Source organism: Lycorma delicatula, chromosome 3 (assembly GCF_047948215.1).
Source record: "Lycorma delicatula isolate Av1 chromosome 3, ASM4794821v1, whole genome shotgun sequence".
Taxonomy (NCBI): domain Eukaryota; kingdom Metazoa; phylum Arthropoda; class Insecta; order Hemiptera; family Fulgoridae; genus Lycorma; species Lycorma delicatula.
Genome location: NC_134457.1, coordinates 12,117,212 through 12,140,503, shown reverse-complemented (window position 1 = coordinate 12,140,503; position 23,292 = coordinate 12,117,212). Strand labels below are relative to the sequence as shown.

At 28.7% G+C, this 23,292-nt stretch overlaps 1 protein-coding gene across 1 annotated transcript; it reads left to right on the top strand.

The window, feature by feature from the left end:
* The first annotated feature begins 12,713 nt into the window (after nt 1-12,713).
* On the top strand, nt 12,714-21,304 carry LOC142320843 (superkiller complex protein 3-like). Its single transcript, XM_075358824.1, has 2 exons — nt 12,714-12,884; nt 20,572-21,304. Exon 2 carries the CDS (start codon nt 20,602-20,604, stop codon nt 20,821-20,823), a length of 222 nt encoding a protein of 73 aa, XP_075214939.1. The 5' UTR covers nt 12,714-12,884; nt 20,572-20,601; the 3' UTR covers nt 20,824-21,304.
* Nucleotides 21,305-23,292: the final 1,988 nt, after the last annotated feature.

Below are 23,292 nucleotides of genomic sequence, written 5' to 3'. Positions count from 1 at the left end.
TTAAACTGAAATTATTTTTCAGTAAACAGTTTTGTATTTTGAATGAAAGTGTTATTTTGTAAAAAATTGAAGATGTTATGTAATCAATTTAAACTTAACTTACAGATTTTTCTATGAAAGTTGTGTCACCTGGATATTATTCTTAAAATTAGTTCCTGATCTTAAAATCCTTTTTTTTTAAGATCAGTAAACCTTCTAGAAATGGTTTTTATTTGTCATTGTGAAGTTTGAATAGAAAGTAGGTCAGCGGTTTTTGAGATTAACTAACACAATAAATTATACAGCAGCTATAAAATTATATTATGAAATCACTTAACTATATACATCATGTATGTTATAAGTGAAGAATTTTTTAAACATCTTCAATCATTATCTAGTCTACGTAACGATTGCTGTCATAATTGATGATAATTATAAAATAATTTTAAAAAAATCAAAATTTTTCAGATTTGTTTCATCTGAATTGTTTTTAAAATAATAATTTTAAACTATGTTTTTATGTTAAGATGATTTTTGTATTCTTCTGTATTTTTACCCATTTCTACCAGTACTTATATATTTTTATCATTTAGTTTTAATCATCTTAAAACTATTTTTTTACCCATTTTTTTTAATCTATTTAGTTCAATCTGTGTACTTATCCATTAATGTTATACAACTATTTTATTATAGTGTTTTGTTAAAAATGCTTTTTTAATATTCGTATATAAACATTATCTACAATGTGATAAAGCAAAACCAGTATCGAAAAGAGGTAACAGAACTGGTTCTTTTTACATTGTGCTAGAGAGTAAAAAAGAAAGAGGGTGTGTGTGTGTGTGTGAGTGTATGTGTGTATGTATGTAAGAATGAGAGAGTGGAAGCCTTGTGAAGAGTTTTACAACTGCGTTAACTGAATGTGCATGGTTATGTTATGTCCTAATTGTTAACATAAGCCACAGACTATCAAAACTATTGTAACAAATAAAATCTTTATTTGTTTTGTAGGATCAATTTATATATTATACTAACATTTATTATTTACAATTTGATAAAAGTAATTTTCTGTTATTTATAATAAAAGTAAAGATAAGATGTATAAGAGAAATTTTAAAACAATGTAATAATAGAACATGTAGCACTATAAATATTATTAATCAAATTATATCTAATGTAATTAATCTATAGTGTTTTATAAAATAGCAATAAATTATTGAATAGTATGAAAAATATTGCGTACAAAATATTTTGTAGTTGTCTGTTTATCATGAGAAGATATTATACTGATGTATTAGATTTTTATTAATAGGTTCGGTTCAAGCCACCAGAAAGTTATTGGCTTTGCCACCTTCTAAAATGCCTTCCAACATTGGATATATTGTTCATTTGATTTATTCTGAGAAAGATGAAGTTTTTAGTCTCCAACATTGAAATGTATGCACACATTGATGCATCCAAGCGTGCATCAATGTTTTTTCACGGTCCTTTCAATTGGAATACACCACTATATTTTTTACTTCTGCAAACTTCACATTCTTTGTATCTAAACATATTTGTCCTTATAATACAGATTTTAATAAAGAAAATTGGTCTGATATTGTGAACTTAATGATTTAACTTTGGTGTTTTTTTAAAAATTGGTCTTGTTTATAAATCACCAGCTTATTATACAGTAATTTATGAAGTGTGAAGTAAAGAAGAAATAAACAGTAAGAGGAAGCAATAAATAACATAACCAGTTTTTAAAAATAATATTATGAAATAAAATGTTTTCTTTCTGTTTTTGTTAAATTGATGATGGATTATAAAATTTTAATTAAAATAATTAATTAAATAACATGATTACTGTGTTTTCTCTTCAAGTTTTTTCCAAAACAAAAGATGAAGCATTCATAAATGATAAATTATTTTTTTAAAAATGAAAATTTATTTGTTCAAATGTTATTCAACATTTTATATCTACTCTTTTATAAATCTCGCTATTTATTTGATCTTGCCTCTGATTCAGACTTAATTTACACGCCCTTTCAAAAATATGAGGTTCAACCAGTTTTGGCATTTTCTCACTTGAATTATATCATTCTAGCAAAAAAATAACAAACAAAATTTAATCTGCATAAAATTTTGACTAAAATTTTTTTTTAATATCCTGCGAATAGTAATGGATGTGCATAAGCTTATACTGCAATTACACCAAATATCTGGAGTAGATAAAAAATTTATTATGTAAGAAGATAAATAAAATCACACGACTTCTGATAATAGGATTTTCTTCTACACATGTTATAGCTACAGCACTTTGTGAAAACTAAATTATAATCATATCTTTTCTGTTTGCTAAAAATATTTTTATTTATTCAGAAAAACAGATACACTCAGTGAGACACTTACAACTTAACAAGAATGCCAATTTAACGGTAACACTGAGAAAAGAATTTGATGCCTTATCGATGGAAATTATATAAAAATGAGTATTTTATCAAACTATACTTAACTCTTCTATTTTATTTATTTATTTTTAGTTTGTAATGTGTGTTTATTTTTTCTCTATTTTGTCTTTCTACCTTGAAATCTCAGGCCTGTTTTTTCTGAATAATGAACTATTTTATTTGGTGAGGGTTATTCAGGTAAGGACTGCCCTGTTTTCTGACAAACCTGATATTTTATTGTTTTATTCCTCATGTGAATAAAAAATACTTCATTAGTATTGTAAAATATAACATTAATAATGTTATTAGAAATAGTATTCTGTGGCTAACAGATAGCATCTACTCCACTATTTGCCTGGAAATTAAGGAAAATCAAAGAAAACTCTTGATGGAAGCAGCATTACAAAGCGTAAAATTAATGAACAAAAAAGGAGAAGTGGATACAGTCTCCAAATTAATATGTAAAAATAATAATTTTATGAAATAATAGTGTCTCGTATAATAATAAAATGTAGTATAATTTATATAATATAATAATTAGCTGAAGATAATAAATAAAATTAATATTGAATGAAATTTTGAAGGAATTAATTACTAAATATTTGAGTACATACTAAATGCATGTTAATGAGTATATGAAAAATTTAGGATTATCCAGTTATTACTATTATTATTTAATCTCACACCAACAGAGTAATATTGTTACTGTAAAAAAAAATCTTTACTTTTTTTAGCGCAGGTTATAAATTCACATAAAAACATAGCTATGTTAGAATTTTTAATTGGCTAAAATTCAGTCTACTTGACTTAGGTTTAACAGCACCAGACAAAGAGCTAACATCTCATTTTGTTTCTGAAAATTAGCTATGATTTTTTAAAGTTGTCCCAAGATGTAATATGTGCTGTTTTAGATGAGAGATGTATATAGACAAGTAAATATTTAATAAGGATGAACAACACATCTGAAAAGATGACACTCTTGTGTGTTAAATAATAGAATAGGAATAAGAAAAATTAAGAGAATTCTATTTGATAGATGCAGATAATATATTTCACTTTTCTCAGGTGGTTTCATCTTCAGCTTTTTTTTAATTTTTGGCTATTCACTAAACTAAATCATCATTATTAAAATATATTAGATTATTAAGTGATCTTCAAATTTATTTAAAGTTATTTTTTCAGTATTTTCATGGCTAATTTATTTTATTGAATGATACATATATATGGGTATAAATGTTTCAGATTAAGTTTTCTCAACATGGCACTATTGGTATGTTATATATAAATAATAAAGTTCAGTTTACCAACATGTCAGAGTTTAAATCATTTGAGCACTTTTGGATTATTATCCATCTTCAGGATATTATCCAATTAATTATAAGATGTGTAAAAATTTATTTAAAATAGCAGAACTAGAATAAATTGAAATAACATATGGTAAATTAAGTAAACTTTTATATATATATATATAAAACAATTGATTGTCATGGTACGTGACAATCAATTTACACATCTTATAATTAATTTAATATTCCTGAAGATGGATAATAATCCTAAAGCACTCGAATGATTTAAATTTTTACATATTGGTAAGCTGAACTTTATTATTATTATTATTTTTTTTGTTACTTCCCGGAAGGACCAATTAGTCATTTATGTTTAGTCTTTCTTATCTTCCAATACTCTTTTCATTTTCCTGGAAAAATCCCATTTCCGTTCCAAACCGTCCCCGTTTTCGTTTTGGGCTTTTCTTTATATTTAACACCAGGCAAGTCGTTATAATTTCCAGATCCTGTTCTGAGATCTTGTAGTGCAATGCCTGCTTCTTTGATGTCTTGAAGCACTTCAGTGAGCTACACTGGTTGCGTTTTTAGCTTTAGCAATCTTTCCAAGAGTTGTTTACTTTTCCTTGATTCCTCCAAACGCAAGAGGTGGCCAAAGAATTTTATTTTCTTCTTTCTTATTTCTTCTGTAATTGGTGTAATGACCTCATAGATTTTATGGTTTGGGAGTAATTATTTCTAACTTTATTATTTATATATTATATATATTTTTTATTTTATTATTGTTCTTCATGCTAAGTGATGTTATGATACCTTGTTGATCATGTGGTACATTCATTTTTTAAATCCTCTTTTCAGGGACTTTCATTTTTCACCATACTTATTAAGTTTTAAAAAATTTTGGTTTTTATAGTTCAGTTCATTTTGGTTTTCATTTTTTGGTTTGGTCGTTTTGGTTTTTTAGCTCTGTGTGCATCTAATGTTGCTCATTCATATAAGAAAGATCATTTGATTATTTTTTGTGCACAAGAGTTATAGTAATGTAAACATTGTTACATCTATACCTCATATGAATACATACCTCCAACACACACACACATATATATTTATATATATATATATATATATATATATATATATATGCATGCACACATGCATGCATTTACAAAGGAGAGGACGAAATGGGATGGGACAGACAGATATACTTACTAAATTGTGAAATTATCCTAAATTTGTAGTTGGGTAAAAACATTGTCATTACTAGTAAATTAGTCACAGCTGTGGGCTATCTTTGAAGCATTGTCTAATAGATTTGTTCAAGTTTATTGTTGATTATATTATTTTGTCTCTTCCTTATGATCTGCACTTTACTTACTCTGCCTTCTTGTGCATACCCTTAATATATAAATGGCACAACCAGTTTTAAAATAAACTTTAAAGTAATCACCATTATAGGCTTGTTTCATTCTGGAAATTCTGACAAATCCATCTCCTATTATTATTATTGATTATCTTATGACACATTTATGAGTCACACTTGATTCTAAATGTGGGATGTTTGAATTAATACTGAATTACAGGTCAACATTTATTTTATTGCATCACATTTCAATGCTTTACTCTTTATCATCTGCACTTTGTTGCTTCAGAGAATTTTTATTGTGTATAATAGCACAGAAAAACTATTTTTATTGATGTTCACTCTGACATAAATTTATTTTTCATACAGCAGCAAAAAAAAAATTTTACTCTCATTTTTTTATTTTAGCATTATTATTCCAATTTTTATTCATTATGCTTTTATTATTTAATATTAAAATTGCTCTCATTAAAATTTTACAAAATTAAAAAAGCATTTTTTTCATAAATTTGGACATTTAGTTAATTTATTCATTCCTTACATAAAAAAAACAAAATTTTTATTGCATTTTTTGTAGAAATAAGTTGTGTAGTTTAGTTTTGATATATTAAGTTATAGTTTTGTTGTTTTTTTTAAAAGCTTAGATTATCAGTTTGACAGATTCTTTCTAAACTATTTAATTCATCATGTATGCTATTTGTAAAAGATTTGCATGGCCTGCAACAAAGAAATTATTTTTCTGGGTTATGCGATATGTAGATGTAACCATTCCTTTTATAAAAAAAATTGTTGAAAAATAATTATGTGAAATAATAAATATAAGTAAGTTAAAGATATACAAATAATATTTTAAATTAAAAAAAAAAAATTATATTTAATTTTAAAAATTTACTAGCGATTTAGAAAAAAATGTTCATAGATATTGTGTGACAAAATGGTATATCTAAGTGTACCAGAGTGAAACAGTGTATATAACTAGTTTGTGGATAAAGTTTGGTGCATCTTTTGTAACATATTAAAAAATAGTTTTTGGTTTTATATAAATTTTTCTTTGCTTTAAATTCTTCTGCTGAATTCTTATGGTAACGTAAAACTCAATTTGCCCAAATGATGAGACTTTTGTAATCCCTGTTAAGAAAAAACTCTACACGCCTTAATTATAAATTTTAGGTTTTTTTAATATTTAATAACCTATTCATTTTTTTCACATTGAATCTTCAAATATTTTTAAGTAAGTAATTAAAATAACAATTACATGAAAAAATACCAAAAACTAAATACACAAAAAATCCTCATCAAATTTACAAGAGGAACATTTTGTAATTTTACTTAATTTTTATTGAAGTAAAAGTCCAGAACATGCAACCCCTTCAATTATCTGCCTTGTCTCTTTTCTGTTTATTAAAAATTAAACATAAATAATTTTTGATCTAGTGATAGTAATTATTGATATTGGCAATTGTAACCACTCATTTCCTTCTTTTTACTATTTGAGACACAACATTCAATACATCTTCAACAATTATTGCATTGGGCAAGCCCCATTTGTTTAGAATATTGTTTATGTAGATGGTATAGATGACAGTACTGCTCTATTCTAACAATAAAGATCAGCTTTAATGAAATCTGACTTCCTTACACTCTACATTCATAGATATAATTCCATTGATGAATGAACAACACATTTGTGCATTATTATAATAAATAACTGTTCTTTAAAATAAATGTAGAATGTAAAATGTTAATAATAAATAATACACATTTTAAACTTTATCAACAAACTCATCATTTGTTTCTTATTTGCTGTTATTACTAATATTGTCAGAATCATAGTCACTGTTGGTTATTATTATTATTGCTATCGCTGTTACTGGTAGTATTTGAATAAAATTCAAGTTTGATGTGATTAGGAGCATATTTGACATTATCCTATCACTTTCCCAATAATAGTTTCTAGACTATCTTGCTGTGCCCTAACCACCATTTTCTGGTGTATGCAGTATTGGTTTCTGGATTATTTCAATGTATGAATAAAATTAAGACCTCTGTCACAATTGAAATCTCTTTTTATAATATTTAACTTTTGGCCTTACAAGTTCAATTTGATTAAGATTGTATATGCATGGAGGAAACCAAACATTAACGTTCATCTCTTAATACAAATTGATTAATTTTGTACTTTTTCCACATTTTCTCCAGTTAATTACCAAATTTTTAACACTTACATTAATGATTACAGAGAATTCTTTTTTTAAATGTGAGCTCAAAATTTTTATTTTATATTTATTAAAGATTATAAGTTAAAAATTAAAAATTATAAGACTCACTTTTAAGGTAACTGTTCTTTCAAAGGATCTTTTGTAGTTAATTATGTCTATCCTTCTTCAGTGGAGTACATCTTGTGGAAATCAGTAACTACTGAAAAAGGAGCTGCTTCATATGCTCTGAAAGATCCTTTCTAAGAAAATGTCCATGTAATTTGAAAGTAAGTCGATGAAGGTTTTTAATAGTTTTATTATTATCATGTTGTCTCATGCTGTTAATGAATATTTTGTTTTTATGCAAATCCTGAATTGATTATTACATAATTATTGAAATTATCAGCATATTTCCTTTTCCTTTCAGTTCTCTCCCCATTGTTAATGTGAAGAGTTTTTCTTTCGGATTGTTTTTACTTTTTTTAATGAAGACATCAGATTTATTATAGTAAAAGAAAGATGATCAATTATTGTTTGATTGTTAATGGGTATGCCACTATTTATGTCTTTTCTTTTATCCTTCTAATTTTTTAATGATCTTTGTAGTGAACAATGAAACTTACTTCTTCCTGCTACTTATTCTATTAGACATTAAAAAATACAAATAAATAAATAAATAATATTTTACTCTACAAATTACTTAAATGATAATAACAATTTAAAAATCTTGTGCAGTTTTGTGCAAGGAGACTGAGTTTTCATTAATTTAATTTGGTTTTATTATTTTTTTTAATTTGGTTTTATATTGCTAACAATAGATACTGCAGATAAAGAAACATCAGCATTCCAACTTGCAGCATCATAATGAACCAAGCTTTGTAACTTTTCCCGCTTTTTTTACCTTAAGTTGAGTATAACTTAAGAATGGCTCAACCAATCTTCATAAATTTTTCACATGCACAACTTCAAATAGACTGCTTGAGCATATCTAAATTTCAGTGAAATTGATCAAGAAGTTTTGTAGATCATTCACCTATATCCAGATCCCTGGTCTGTCTGTTCACTAAATCTCTCCATCTTTGTCTGTCTTCCTACTATCTCTCCCCTTCCATCTGCTGCCAATTATATTCTCTCTTTTCCACATTGACCTTAATTCCATCCCTCTATTTTACTCTGGATTGTCCTCTGGCCTTTTCCATTTATTCTCAGTTCTTTTATGCTGATCAGTAGTCTTTCAATACACATCCTCTTTATGTGTACATACCATCACAATGTTATTCTATCTAATTTTTCTTGCATACTTTACAACTCCAAGTCATTCCTTATGTCCAAATTACTCAGTCTATCTCTTCTTATTTTACCTTTTATTGCCTATAGGAACTTCATCTCACAAGCCTGCAACCTACTCCAATCTCTTTCTGTCATCTTCCTTGATTCTGATAACACCTCTGGCATAAACTAGGATTGGTATATCATGATTTTTGCTCTTTCTGGTGTCTTCTTGTTTCTTAACAAATATTTCCTATTCTGGTACAAATTTTCTCCCTTCTTCAGCCGTTTTGATATTTCTGTTGAAATTTTTCCATCATCACCTATTTCACTTCACCAGTATTTGAAAATGTTTACTGATGTCAGATGTTCCCCATATAGTTCAATATCTTGTTTCATTCTCTTATCTCTTCCAACAAACATCACCTCACTCTTCTCCCTACTGATTTTTTACTCTGTAGTTGTTCATTACCTCCTACCAAGCATCTAACTAGATCTGTACATTCTCAACTTCATCAACCCATATCATCATGTCATCTGCAAAAATCATTTTCTTATCTTTTTCTCCTACTCTTTCTTTTAGCTGTTGGTTCATTCATTCCATTCCTCACTAAACATTGCTGGCAATAAGATACTTCTTTGTTTAAGACCACTTCTTATTATTCACTGTTACCATATGGTGTTCTTACTGTATATATATATATATAATCTCTACATTTTCCTAATAATATTAACATATCGTTATTTGATGCCCAATCTCATCATTTCCTCCTATATACCCTTGCTGTTAACAGATTTGTATGCCTTCTCAGTATTATTGAACAACATTACCACCTTTCTATTATACTTCCACCTCTTCTGCCAACAGTTGCCAAACTGCAAAAAATACTGTCCTTCTTCCAACCCTAAATATATGCTATTTTTCACTTTATCCCTGTTTTATTGTAATACTTATACTGCTTAGTATAATTCTTTCAAAATGTTTTGCTGTATGGATCATCAGAGTAGCCCCATGATAGTTCTTCCATTGTGTCTTACTACCCTTCTTAAAAAGAGGGATTGCAGCTCCCCTTTTCCAGTCTTCTGGGATGATCCTGTTTCTCTACCCACAATTCAACTCTCTATACATCTATTGTATGTCAACTGGATCTCCAGCTTTTATCACATCAACTTAACTTAACTCCTGCTGATTTCTCGCCGTTCATTTTACAAACTGGATCCTCCATTTCTCTCCATGAGATTTCCTGCAACCATCAATTATAACCCTGCTCACATTTGGTATTTTCCTCTTTATCTTCCCCATTTAGCAATTTCTTATAATAATTCTTTCATAGCTTTTTCACTACCCATAGAACATCTTTCTCACCCTGTCCTTTCCTCTTTGTTTCATTTAGATCCAAAATATCCAGTTCTCTTGCCTTCATCACATCTGTTCTTCTCCCTTACCATTTAGTATTAAAATGTTAAGAGATCCAGTCATTAACTTTGTTGTTTTTTGCATTACATTCTTCTTTTTTTGACATTCCAGTATTTTTAACCTTACAGCCTTTCCTGTTTCAAGTCTTAGCATTTCTGTTGAAATCACTACTACCAGCTTGCTAGACCTGACGTAGCTGTTGGTTGGAATACTTTTTAGTCTGACCCCTACCCTTTGATCTGTGTGGTCTGGGAGGCTCTGCCAGTAGTTAAACTACCGCTAGTAGCATAGCTCTAGAATCACTGAGGCAAGCAAGCACCACCATCACAGCAAGGTCTTGTACTCCGTAGGTGGAGTTTGAAGATTTTTGAGCCACAAAATTTTATTCATAGGCTTATAAATATAAAAGGAAACCCCAATTGAAGTGAATGTAAAATATTTTTGCACTCCTCATATTTCAAAGTGTAAAGAAAATTCATTTTCAACCCTCCACTCTCACCATGTGATCAAAATAATAATGTACGATTTTTAGAAATGTCATTAAAAATGTTTGTATCTTAATGTTACAACTGCTATAAAAAATTTAATTGTAAATACACAGAAAAAATATAAACAATTATTATTTAAATGGTTTATTTAAAATATTCTTTATTTTCAGTTTGTGTTGTATACACTGCTAACTCAAACAATATTATTTTGAAATAGCAGTTTATGCAGGCAAGATATGATGATTTATTGTATATCATAATGAAATAATATTGTATTAGGAAACAGTTTTATATGTGCAAAGGATATTTATATATAAATTTTGTTTACAAATGTATGTAATTCTACATACTGGTTTGAATGCGTTTGTTAGTAGATAAGAGAATCCTAATTGTTTTAAAACTGAAATGTATGGTAGAAATATCATCTATACTATTTGTAGCTGCAGTAGTATGCTTCCTATACGTCAGTGTAAAGTCTACAAAGTTCAGTCTAATGCAATACTATCTTTCTTGTTTTTCTCTGTGACATATGGTCAGAATAACATAAAGTATTTTTCTCTATGATAGAATTCATACAAAAATTTGAAGTTCTTAACAGATATTAAATCTGATAGTGATTAAAATTCTGGACACTTTTGCCTGAAGGCATACTAAAAAAATGTAACCAGACAAAAACTTTTATGACAAATGTTGGAATGAATATTGGGTCTAACAGTGACTGTGCAAGTTGGACATGTAGTGATGCTTACTTAAAACAGGTCTGCATCAATAATCACTAACCTTTCCTATTTTTCCTTTCTCTTAGATTCATTCTACATTTAAGATAATCGGCCATTTAAAATTTTCTTCTGTTGATTTTTTCCATCACTCCCTAATATGTTTTATTTTCATGTAATGTGTTCTATATATATTTCTGTTAAAAATGTTTACAATTATCTTTTAAATTCCACAAAATGTCATCATTCATTAAACTTAGATTTTATCAGTACATCTAGATTTTACTGCTTTCATTTATTTTTTTTTACATATAAATTGTCTGTTTTTTGCATTAGGTATAATGTGATGCTGTGTATTTAACTTTTTGTTGATATACTGCTTACTTACTACTATCTTACTCCTATCTGTTACTATCTTAACTGTGTGCAGTGAACAATTCACTAATTTTATGCAACTGCTGTGTACAATTCACAATTTTTTACATTAATTCCATATGTTTCATGTCTTCCAAAAAATAAATTATAATGTCTGGTTGTGCTTTATAGTAATTGCTCTGTATCACTAGCAATTTTATGTGAAAATAATATACTACTACCCTTCTGTATTAACTATTTTATTAATTTAAAATATGTATATAATTTTTTATTCTAGTTACTATGATTATTTATCTGAAGGTACAATTAAGTTATTGGTATTATAGTAAATTCTTTAATACACTAATTTTCTTTTTTTATTATGTAAACTAATTCTTGTTAAGTTAACCTTTTAAAATATATGTAGCCATTTTAAAGGAATTTGGTTTAACACATATTTTCCTATTCCAGTAAATATTTTTGTTTTTTTTCATAAGATATTAGATGTTTTAAAAAAATAATAAATTTTAAGAAAATTTTCACTTTGTTCTGTATTTTCTTGACCTGCACATTACAATTTAAATGTAAGAGGAAACGTTACCCACATTTATACCAGATTCTTTCTTAAAAATACACAAGCTCTTGGTGGGGTGTAACCCCTTTTTCCATTTTATAAGAAAATTTAGGTTGAATCTATAGGTTCGTTGTTGATTATTCGACAAAATTATATTTTATTTAATATTCTTTAAGTGTTTAACATTTTTAATCACAAATATTTTTTATTAATTACATTCTCATAAAAACTGTTATATAATTTATGAAATGGATAGGACATAAAATTGTTGCGAATCCGAATATTGCGGGCCTACATTGCGGCTACTGTCATGAAGCGGCTCGACACAGTTTCAAATGCTGTAAATAAAGTTATTGTTTAAAAGTAAGACGTTTAATTAAGTAATTATTTTAATTTCATTAAGATTTATATTAAATTTTCGTGTTAATACAATTTTTAATACTTTTTACAATTATTTTAGATTTTTTTTGTTTACTACGTTTTATTTACTATGCTTTAATATTTTTCAATATTTTTTTTTTATTATTCCTTCAACAATTTACTAATTTCAATAATACAAATTATGTTTAATATCTCTTTCTTTCCACTTTTTCGATTTCTAAAATTAGACAGTTTTATTTGTTTTGTAACTTAAGTTGCATCAATGTGTAGCGTGTGGCGAGGTTGTAAATTTATTCTGTGATGTATTGCCTTATGGTTATGTGATTATTTTAATTTTAAATTATGGATCCCAAAGTAATTGCTTAAGTCCTTGCTTAAAGAAGCAAAAGAGGCGACTTTTAACAAAAATTTTGAACATGCCGTCAAGCTGTGCAAGGTAAACTATACTCTTTCTCATGCCGCAAACTGCAGTATGTTAGGTTATGAACGTCCTCATTTTTGTCGGCAAAACAATTTGGTGAATGGCGTGAAAGCCATTCTCACAAAAATAATTACCGTAGCAGTTTTAAACTATTACATGGACTATATTACTGCTTTAATATTTCTGAATTGTTTTTCTCTTTTTATAATTCTTTTCTCCCATTTCCCAACCACTAAAGAATTTGATGATACGCATATCCTTCTATGAAATCCTTAAGGAAGTTATTACCCCAAATTTAATTAAAATTTGAAATCAGTGCCAGTGCATTTTTCTTTCTGCTTTAAATACATGTTTAATACAAACTAATATAACTAGCAATTTTTGTTCCTTAAATTAGACAACCTTCATGACTAAGACTCTGGTGAACTCTCTTATCAGTACTTACAGAAGTAATTTTATTTTTTATTCCATTTTCATATTCTAATAATTATTCTGCAAACAAGAAGTCAGATCTTTCAATTTGAAAATAAATTGGTTATCTGCTTCTATGTTGATTCTATATTGGTTATCTCTTGAATGTCTGAAGAACGTAATCTTTTCAGTTTTACTGCCTACAGCTATGGTATTGCATTATGATCTTTTTTTCAGACACTTGCCTAAGGAGTTTTTATGTTTAATAAAAAAATTGGCTTTTTGCATATACTATATATTATTAACAACCTATTGTAGGTGTCATTTACATTAGGTAAATTTACCCAATGTAAGTGACACCTACCAGAAGCACAGAGCCATGTAAAGTTACATGTTATAGTGTGGATAATGATACTATGATCTAATAATTACTTTCCTTGCTAAAAATGCTTAGCAGGATCAAAAAAATTCAAACTGTTTATAGCAGATGACCATTTAAAACCTCCATATTGTCAATTAAAATGAAATTCAATTTACGTGATTTATGTTAATTGATTTTGAAATTTTGTTAAACGAAATGAATCATCGATGCTTTAAGTTATAAAGTATTTCATTGCCATCAAATATGTATCACTTACTAGCATTCTGGTTATGCTATCGACTATTTCAGCGCATTAATTAGCTAAATTCAAAAATGTGCAATCAAATAATCCTGCTACTTATATACTTATAATTAAAATATTTTATACCCAATTTTATTAATTTACCCACATCCTTAACCATATCTGTTGTAACATTCCTTAAAAATCTGTAGTTCTTGAGTTACTTTTTTGTTCTTTGCATTGATGTTGAAATTATCATTGTAGAGCACGCCCAGTGCATGAAGACTATAATGTAATATAAAGATGGAATTAGAGCTAGGTGGTTAATCCATTGGAAGTGTCCCAAAAAAGCATAAGCTGGTTGCTTGACCAATTAAAAAGAAACTTTCCACTTGTTTCCTACATGTTTCAGAACTGTAAAAATAAATTTTTTTAAAATTTTTTATTTAAGCAGTTTACCTGTGGCGGCCATTTTTGTTATGGTGCGCACACCTGTTTTTGTGATTGTAAGGGTTTATGGAAAAAATCATAACTAAAAAACTGTTGGCCCTGGAAGGATGAAACAAAAAGCAATTTAATCACATTTTTTTAAGGTAAAACATTGATCCTGTGGTTTATTTACCTATCTCCCTTCTTTCTATGAGAAAATTACCAATAAAGTTGAACATGAAAAATGGTGAAATTTCACTTTTGGTAATTTTTTTTAGAGGTTGGAATGGCATACACAGTTTGAATTATTTTTTTATATGTAGGTGTATGTTAGTAGTTTTACCATAAATAGTACTAATGGTGATATACTTAACCCTAAATTTTTATGAATTTTTGAAAACTAATTTAAAAAAAATATATTTCCCCTTCAAATAACTAAGAAAAAAATGGTGATAAAAATCTCAAATTTACACAACTTGTGGTGATTTTGTAGGTTTATGGCAAATAAAAAAGTTTTTTGTGTATTGTGCTTATGTCACAATAATCCATTTCTCATGTATTTTAAAAAAGAAGGAAAATTACAAAAAGCTATTGTGTGATTAGTGAGTACTTGAAGCACAGTACCACTACATCATGTTCTGCTTCTAAAAGCAAGTTGTAAATAAAGTAAAAACACTTACCACAAGTTAAACTGTTTTTTTTTCTGATGGCTCCTCATCTCAGTATAAAAACAAAAATCATTTCATAACTTTTTGCTACCATCAAGAAAATTTTGAAATCACAGCTGAATGGCAGTTTTTTGCCTCATACCATGGAAAACGACGTGTAAAAAGGACTACGTGGAAAAGGACGAAAAGGACTGTGACCAAAGCAAGCCTTCAAAGAACAGTCAACAATCAAATTGTTACATCTTCTGATGTGTACAATTATTGCAAAAATAATATTAAAAATATAACATTTATTTTCTGCTCTAATAAAGATGTTAAAGAGATTGAAGAATACCTCAGTTCTTGTTATCAGGTAATCACAACAGTCCCAGAAACAAGAACCTTTCACAGTTATGTTCCAACAAGTCAGAAATCTATTCTGAAAGTCCGGGCGACCTCTGAATCAGAAACATTTACGATAGTATCAGTACACAAGAACATTAGTGTTTCTGATTGCTTTATAGGTTTACCAAAGCCAGAATGTAAAAATTATGTCTGGTGCATACACTGTGGCAAGTGGTGGTTAGGCAGAGTCATTGAAGTCAAAATATAAGAAAATGAAGAGGAATATCGAATACACTTTTCCCGTCCTCAGGGTCTTGGTATTTCATTCAAGAAATCATTGAGGGATAATCAAACATGGCTTCAACTGGAAAATATTTTAATGATTTACACCATCAGAGCTTTTTCTATCAACTACTGGAAGAGGACACAATATTACAGCAAAGTTGAATGAGAACTTATCAGTGCTACTCAGTAAAATAAATGGCAGGAGCACTAAGTTATGTTAGTTAAGTTTGTTATCAGAAAGTCCAAGATTTATTCATAACTTCCCTTAGCAGGAGTGAAATAAGGTAAAAGTGAATTAAACAACTTGTTAATGTATTTGAATTGTTTATCATTTAGACCTTTTATTCATTCTAATGAGTTTAGTTGTCATTTTTATAATCTGAAAAATACATTACATCAGTATTTTTGGATGCATTGTTTATGGTTAGAAGGAATCGTGTTTTTAGCGCTTTTGTTCGCTTCATTACTTGTCAACCATTTTGAGTAACAAAATAAATGTTATAGGGTTTTAAAGTACAATGTATACATTTTAATGTACATTGTAAATATATCAGATTTTTGCCACCTGTTCCACATGTGTTTTGGGCCCCAAAATGAGATTTTTTCAAAATCATATGATTTGACGGCCATTTTTTTTTTTTTAATGAAGGACACTGTAACAATCCAATTTTTTTTTATAAGTATTACTAGTACCTAAGAGTTAAAAGGTAAAAAAACAGGCCTGTTACCCTAAGCAATTCATTATTTATTTTGGGTCCAAAATTTGAAAAAAACAACAATTTCTAAACATAACTTCAATAAACATTATAAGATTTGGTTATGTAACAAAATGAATTTATGAAGTTCCATCTTTACTCTTTCCAAAAAGCCCTTTTTGACCCGCTGTACGATGTAAAATAAGAATGTTACAGCTCATAGAAAAAATGACTGTTTTTATTTGTTGGGAAGTTAGAAAATAGTATGTTTCTCAAGAAAAAACATTTTTAAATATAAAAAAAATATTTTTTGGCCACTACAAGGTGGGTAGTTATCATATACTAAATATCATCAAAATCAAAAATAGTGATGCACTGATCATTTGTTGAATTAAAATGGAATACCCCTGACCAGTCTGTTACTGCAAAGCTAAATGATGCGACAAGATAAATGAGCATGTTGCAACATGAATTTTCCTGACTACTGGAAATGACTTCAAGCGCCTGTTATAACATGAACACTGCAGTTGAATGGTTCAAGCAAGCCTATTTTAGTTATAGTATTAAGTATAAAAATATTAAGGTGCGAAGAACACAAGAAACCCCTTTGGAGCACTTTAGTGAGTTAAAATGGTATCACTTTTTACAGGTTTTTCATGATTTCTGAGAGATAACTTTTTTATTAGTACAATACACAAGAAACCTTTTTAGTTGCCATAAACATCTACAAAAATACTGCAAATTGTGCAAATTTGACATTTTTATCACGAGCCCCATCAGAGTTATTTGAAGCCAAAATTTGAATTTAAAAAAAAAAATTATTTTCAAAAAATTTATAAAAATTTAGGGGTAAGTATATCACCATTAATAGTATTTATGGTAAAACTACTAACATATACCTACATATAAAAAATAATTCAAACTGTCTATGCCATCCCTGGTTCTTGAAAAAAATTACCAGAAGTGAAATTTCACAGTTTTTCATGTTCAACTTTATTGGTAATTTTCTCATAGAGAGATAAGTAAATAAACCATTCAACTAATCTATTATCTTGAGAAAATATAGATAAATTGCTTTTTGTTTCATCCTTCCAGGACCAATAGTTTTTTAGTATAATTTTTTTCGTAAACCCTTACAATCACAAAAGTAGGTGTGCTGACCGTAACAAAAATGGCTGCCACAGGTAAACTTCATAAATATCAAATTAAAAAAAAATATTTTTAGGTCCTGAGACGTGTAGGAAACAAGTGGGTAAGTTAAAATTTTTTTTGAATTGGTCAAGCAACCACCCCTTAGGTCACTTCAAATGGATTGACTCTAGGATATCTTTTGCAAGTGATGTATCATACCTGAATAACCAGGGGTACTGTAACAAGTAGATAACCAGAGGAATGTGAGAGAGAGAGAGAGAGATGGTGGGAGAGAAAGTGTGACAAGGAGAGGAGGGAAAGTTAGGAAGGAAATACAAAACTTGGGCTTGACTGAATTTGGTGTCAATGGTTGGGTTGAGAAGGCAGATTGAATGATGAAGGTTTTTTAGGACACTGAAACAAACTGAAAATGTAAAAAATAAAAGGGCTGAGAAATAGGTATCATTTATACTATAGTGTATACACAGTGATATAGTGTATACTATAGTGTATAGTGATATACACAGGGGAGGAGGAAAAATGGTTTCATAGTAGTATTTATTAGGGAAGTAAAAATATGTTGAAGTACAGTATATATGCAATCAGTAAGTTACAAAAAACCATATGTTTGTCTTCTGAGTTGGAACTGTGTAAAAAAATTTGGCACTTCAAATGTACTCTTTCCAGACAGAACATATGGAGAAATCCTGAGTAATTTTTGACTGCAGCAAAAAGAGAAATGAAGGAAAATAAGGTAAGTTACATAGGGAGGTTAGAAACGGCAGGAATGGTGATTTTTTGATAGATATGGATCAGAAGTTGGAAAGGAATGCTGCCGACTGATTTTTGTGAAATGGGTTCTGTAGTTAGAAGGTAGTGCCAAAAAGGGAGAAGGTGATGACAACATGTTGAGAGGTTAAGAGAAATAGTAAAGGAGAAGAAAGTGCAGATAAAGAAAGAATGTACCAGAATGTAAAGAAGAATTGCAAGAGGATAGCTTTGAGAAAAAATTATCGGGAGAAATTTACTGAGAAGTCAGATGTAGATGTGATGGGATGAAGGAAATAACTTAAGGATACTGTGGGATTGGGTTTGGACAGATTAAATTTTAATAAACCGTTAAGTGGAAACGCCCATGAAGCTGAAGGAATATTTATCCAAGGAGGTGTTTTGACTGTTAATGCAAAATTTTCTAATGCTGTTAAGTAGTCATCATCTAATAAGGTTTTGTAAAAATTATAATATTGATCATAATAATATAACATGGTGATATTTGATGATGACATATATAAATGTTAGGAAGAGAAAGGGAGAGTAATAAATATTATGGAAGATTTGTAAATGATGTTTGAAAGAAGGTAAATTAAAGTAGGGCTTCTCAGAGTGGTTTATTGTAACAAAGTTGAAATAACATTCTGTACTATATCCAGCTTATTATGTACTATACCCAGTTTATTTATTATGGTAATTGATGAAATCTGTGAAAATGTAAAGGCAAGACTAGTTGAAGAGGATGGAAGAAAACCCTGGTTGTTTGGTATGATAACAATATTGTCTTAACTCAAAAATATAAATGAAGTTCAGTGAATTCTTGATATGAAAAAGAAAGGAATGAAACGTAAGGTATTGGTGATATCCAGACAAAAGAGAGAACCAAGAGGAAAATGACAATTACAAGATCATGTTTATGAAGGGAAACGCATTAGACTCTGGTGAAGTGATATCTAAAAGAGCATAGAAGATTGGTGGAGCTATGTTATGTAGGGCAAAAGATTTTTGTCTGAAGGGATAAAGTTTTTATATTGATTAAGAGTAGTTCCAAGGAATTTAAATTAATGTTGTAAGGTGTAGATTATAAAAGTAAACTACATACCCTGAAAAGGTATTATTTGGTAGTAGCACGGTACATAAGACAAAAGGGATTGTGTCAACAATGTTGAAGTAAGGGCTTTCACAAAATTATCATTATTGTTTCTAATAATCATAATAATTATTAGTTTCTAATAATTATCTGTAATTCTATTTTGAACTGCAAATCAGCTTAAAGTTTTATTTATTGATTTTATAATACAGCGTAGACCAAGGTTTTCTAGTGATTTTCACTTCCCATTTAGGCTAATCCTGGATTAACTCTCATTATCATGGGTAATAGTGCCTGTTTACAAAGTGGTGCATTTAACTATTCGTTATCTGAACTCTTATGATTTATAGTCATATGTTTGAATAAAATGTGTAATTTTTATTGCTCTTGTGAACTTTGTAGAGGTGGTTGCATAAAATGACACATTTAGTTAGACTTGTTTAAATGGAGATAACGTGAAGTATTATTATTTTTTAAATCCACTTCATGATCAGCCATTTGAAAAGTAAATGAAATGTTTGTAAATTTGATGTAGCATATTACTTAACATTCCATCTCTATTTATTTTTATCATTAACATGTATTGCGTCATTCTTTTTAATATATGTATTTATAATTCAGTTGACAGATTTTGACAGTTAATTGTTATTAATGACTGATTATAATATTATGATTCATACAGAGATCTTTTCCTTTACATTTAAATTTCCTTAATCAATATTTTTATACTTTGTTAATGCAATGTGGTGCTGTGATGAACTGCTAGTAACTGAGTACAATGTTTTTATTGTGAATAATAGTTATAAACTCCCACACAGTGAAAATGCTATTCTGTAGTCTCAACTAAACATGTCATTGAGTATACTTAGTTTTGCATGGATTCTAACTGAAATTGTTCTTTCATTGTCATAATCGTAGCTGCATTAATCTTATTTAATTTTTTTTGTATTCTATAAATTAGGCATGGTTCTTCTAGCTTTCTTAATTTTGAATCCTTAATGCTTATCTTATTTTTATGAAATATTGTACTCAGTGTTGTCAGAATTCTGACTTAAGATATGTTAAATTCACCCAGAATTTTCTGGTTTATTGTAAAATATACACACACATATGTATAATATTTATATTCTATAGCTAATTGGAAATTCTATATTCAGGACTACTTGTTGTCTGGTGATTCCATGCAGTAAAACAATTATGTTTTTCAGGTTATGATTCTGAAGAAATGTAGTTTCTTGAAAAAAATATATTATGGGTTTTAAAATTTATAGCACAGATGTACTTTTTTTTTTACAGGATGTCTTGAAAGTTGATAGAAACAACTACATGGCTCTAGTGTTATTAGGAGCGGCCATGCAAGAAACTGATCAGAAAGACCAGGCACCAAAGGCATTCAGAAAAGCTGTTGAATTAATGCCTGATCATATTCTAGCTTGGCAAGGACTTGCTTCATATTATGAAAAACATAATGAAGATTCATGTAATGATTTTTTACCTACAGTCTATCAAAAGACTGTAAAAATTATACTTTTAAATTTAGAAAGGTAGTCTATATTTGAAATTTTTAATGTAATATATTTTTTTAATTCTTAATTTAATAATTTAAATTTTTTAATTGCTAAAAATCCATGCGGTTTTATGTTTTAAGCTTTCAATCTATAAAACATTTTTGTATTAAACATCTATTTAACATTTTAATATATTTTTACTAAATATTTTTTTATTTATTGTAGAATTTATAATTTTGGAGTAGCAAAAAGGTTAAAAATTGAATATTTGCACTTTTATGTAAAATATAAACAATACACTTATTTAAATAAGTTTTCTTAAAATAATTATTGTAAAAATAAAGAACAGACTTTAATTTGTTTTATAATTTAACAAATACTTTTTTTTAATAAGATTATTATAGCCCAAATTCAGTTATTTTGTTAACTTAGCCAAATTGTGTTATTTGAGAGTGGTTTGAAAAGCCCAAGAAAAATAAAAACCATGTAATTTTTTACAATAAACCTTTTTTATTTCTCAGTGTAGTCTCTTTTAAGCTTATAAATTCCATCCACTGTTGCTCCAGTTTGTTGATCCATTCCAAATAATAGAATTGCTCAAACTCTGCAAAACAGGCATTTGTTCAAGCAATTACCTCCTCGTTTGAATAAAATCTTCCTGCCAATCTTTTTTTTTGTGTTTGAGAACAAATACTACTCCAAAGGAGCCAAATCTGTAGAAGAGGGGGCATGCAGAACGAGTAAATCCTAACTCTTAATTTAACTCAATTTTGTGCCCAACAGCAGAGGAGTGAGTAGGTGCAATTGTCATGGGTGAAAAGGGCATTTCGGTGGGCCAATCGTGGAGTTTATCTTGCAGCTTGATTATCAAACAGTCCAATAATGATGCATAGTGTTTACCAGTTATTGTTGAACATTTTTCTAAATATTTGATGAGGATTATCCCTTGCAAATCCCGAAAGACAGTTGCCAAAATCTTCTCCCGGTTGAAGGCGCACCTTCTTTGGTGCAGACTCCCTGCTGGAAACCCATTGTTTGGATTGCTTCTTGGTATCAGATGTTTAGTGGTGTATCCGTGTTTTGTCTACAGTGATTGATATCCTGTAGATTCGCTGAAACAGCTGCAAATCCCTCATGGAATTACTACCGTGTTTAATTTTTGGTTAGCTCTGAGAAATCACGACATCCATCTTACAGATAGCTTTTTCATGTTTAAATGTTGATGCAAAATATTTGCACCCATTCATTTGAAATGCCCACAGCATTAGCAGTTTTATGTTTTCAGTCTTCTACCATCCAACACCATATCATGAATTTTATCAGTCATTTTTGGAGTAGTGACCTCATCAAGGCGCCCAGAATGTTCAGTATCACTTGTGCTCATATGACCTCTTCAAAAATTTTGAATGGGCACTTATTAACTATTATAATCGAAGGTGCAGATTCATCATAATATTAAGTTTTTCTTTAGTCCTCAAATGGGCGCAAACAGAGAAATTAACTGATCAGGTCAAAACATGGTGTGCGATCTTCCTAAAGATGCTACCAAGTGAAACTTGCATCGATGCATACTGGTGGACCAAACTCTTAGACTTCACATGAACTTTTCAAATCACCCTTCTTTATTGAGATCATTTTGATTTAATTAATGGTATCTAGTATCGTCTAACTGACTGTTGTGTTTTTACTTTGTGTAGGGTGGTGGGGTATTTAGTTCTTTTAAGGGAGCATATTCTTTCAACATAACAGTAAAGTAAAATAAATCTCACAAGAACAACCAATTTAGCTGCTTTATAGGTATTTTTTAATGAATGAAAATTAGCATAACAGAGCAAGATTCTGCTCATTTGGTATCATCAGACTCTTATTCATATTCCTAGCCTATGCAAACTTGTATGTAACATTGTAGCCTATACAACATTGTATTCACAGCCTTATATAGATATATATTTTGAATATAAGAATTTAAATTCATACTTTCTTTTCTGTATATATCTAGCAAAAAGTGCAAAACATTGTTTCACAGTATTTAAATTATATTTGGACAAGAATTTTCAGTGATTAACACATCGTAGTCTTGGCAAAGCATAATTACTAAAAAATTCTACTCAAATGAATGCTACTGTTTTTGTAAATGATTTAAAATAAATATATATTACGTTTTTGTTGTTACACAAGCATTTGAATATGTATAACAATTTGTGTATGGAGTAATGCATTATCTTATGTTTTTATTGTCTATAATGCTACATGGAACATACTGAAGACTTTGAGTTCAAAGGAAAATATTGCTATTATGTAACAAAGCACATGCTCAGACAGTGGTTTTAACAAATCAGTTGATCTATACTGCATTATACAAAACCATAATTATTTTAAGTATAAATTATATATTTCTATTTTTAATTGTACCGCTTTTATCTCTAATGCAATTTGTTTATCTGTTCTTTTAAAAGTCATTTAAGAGTTTTTTGTTATTTAAATATTATTTGTTCTAATTTTGAAAATA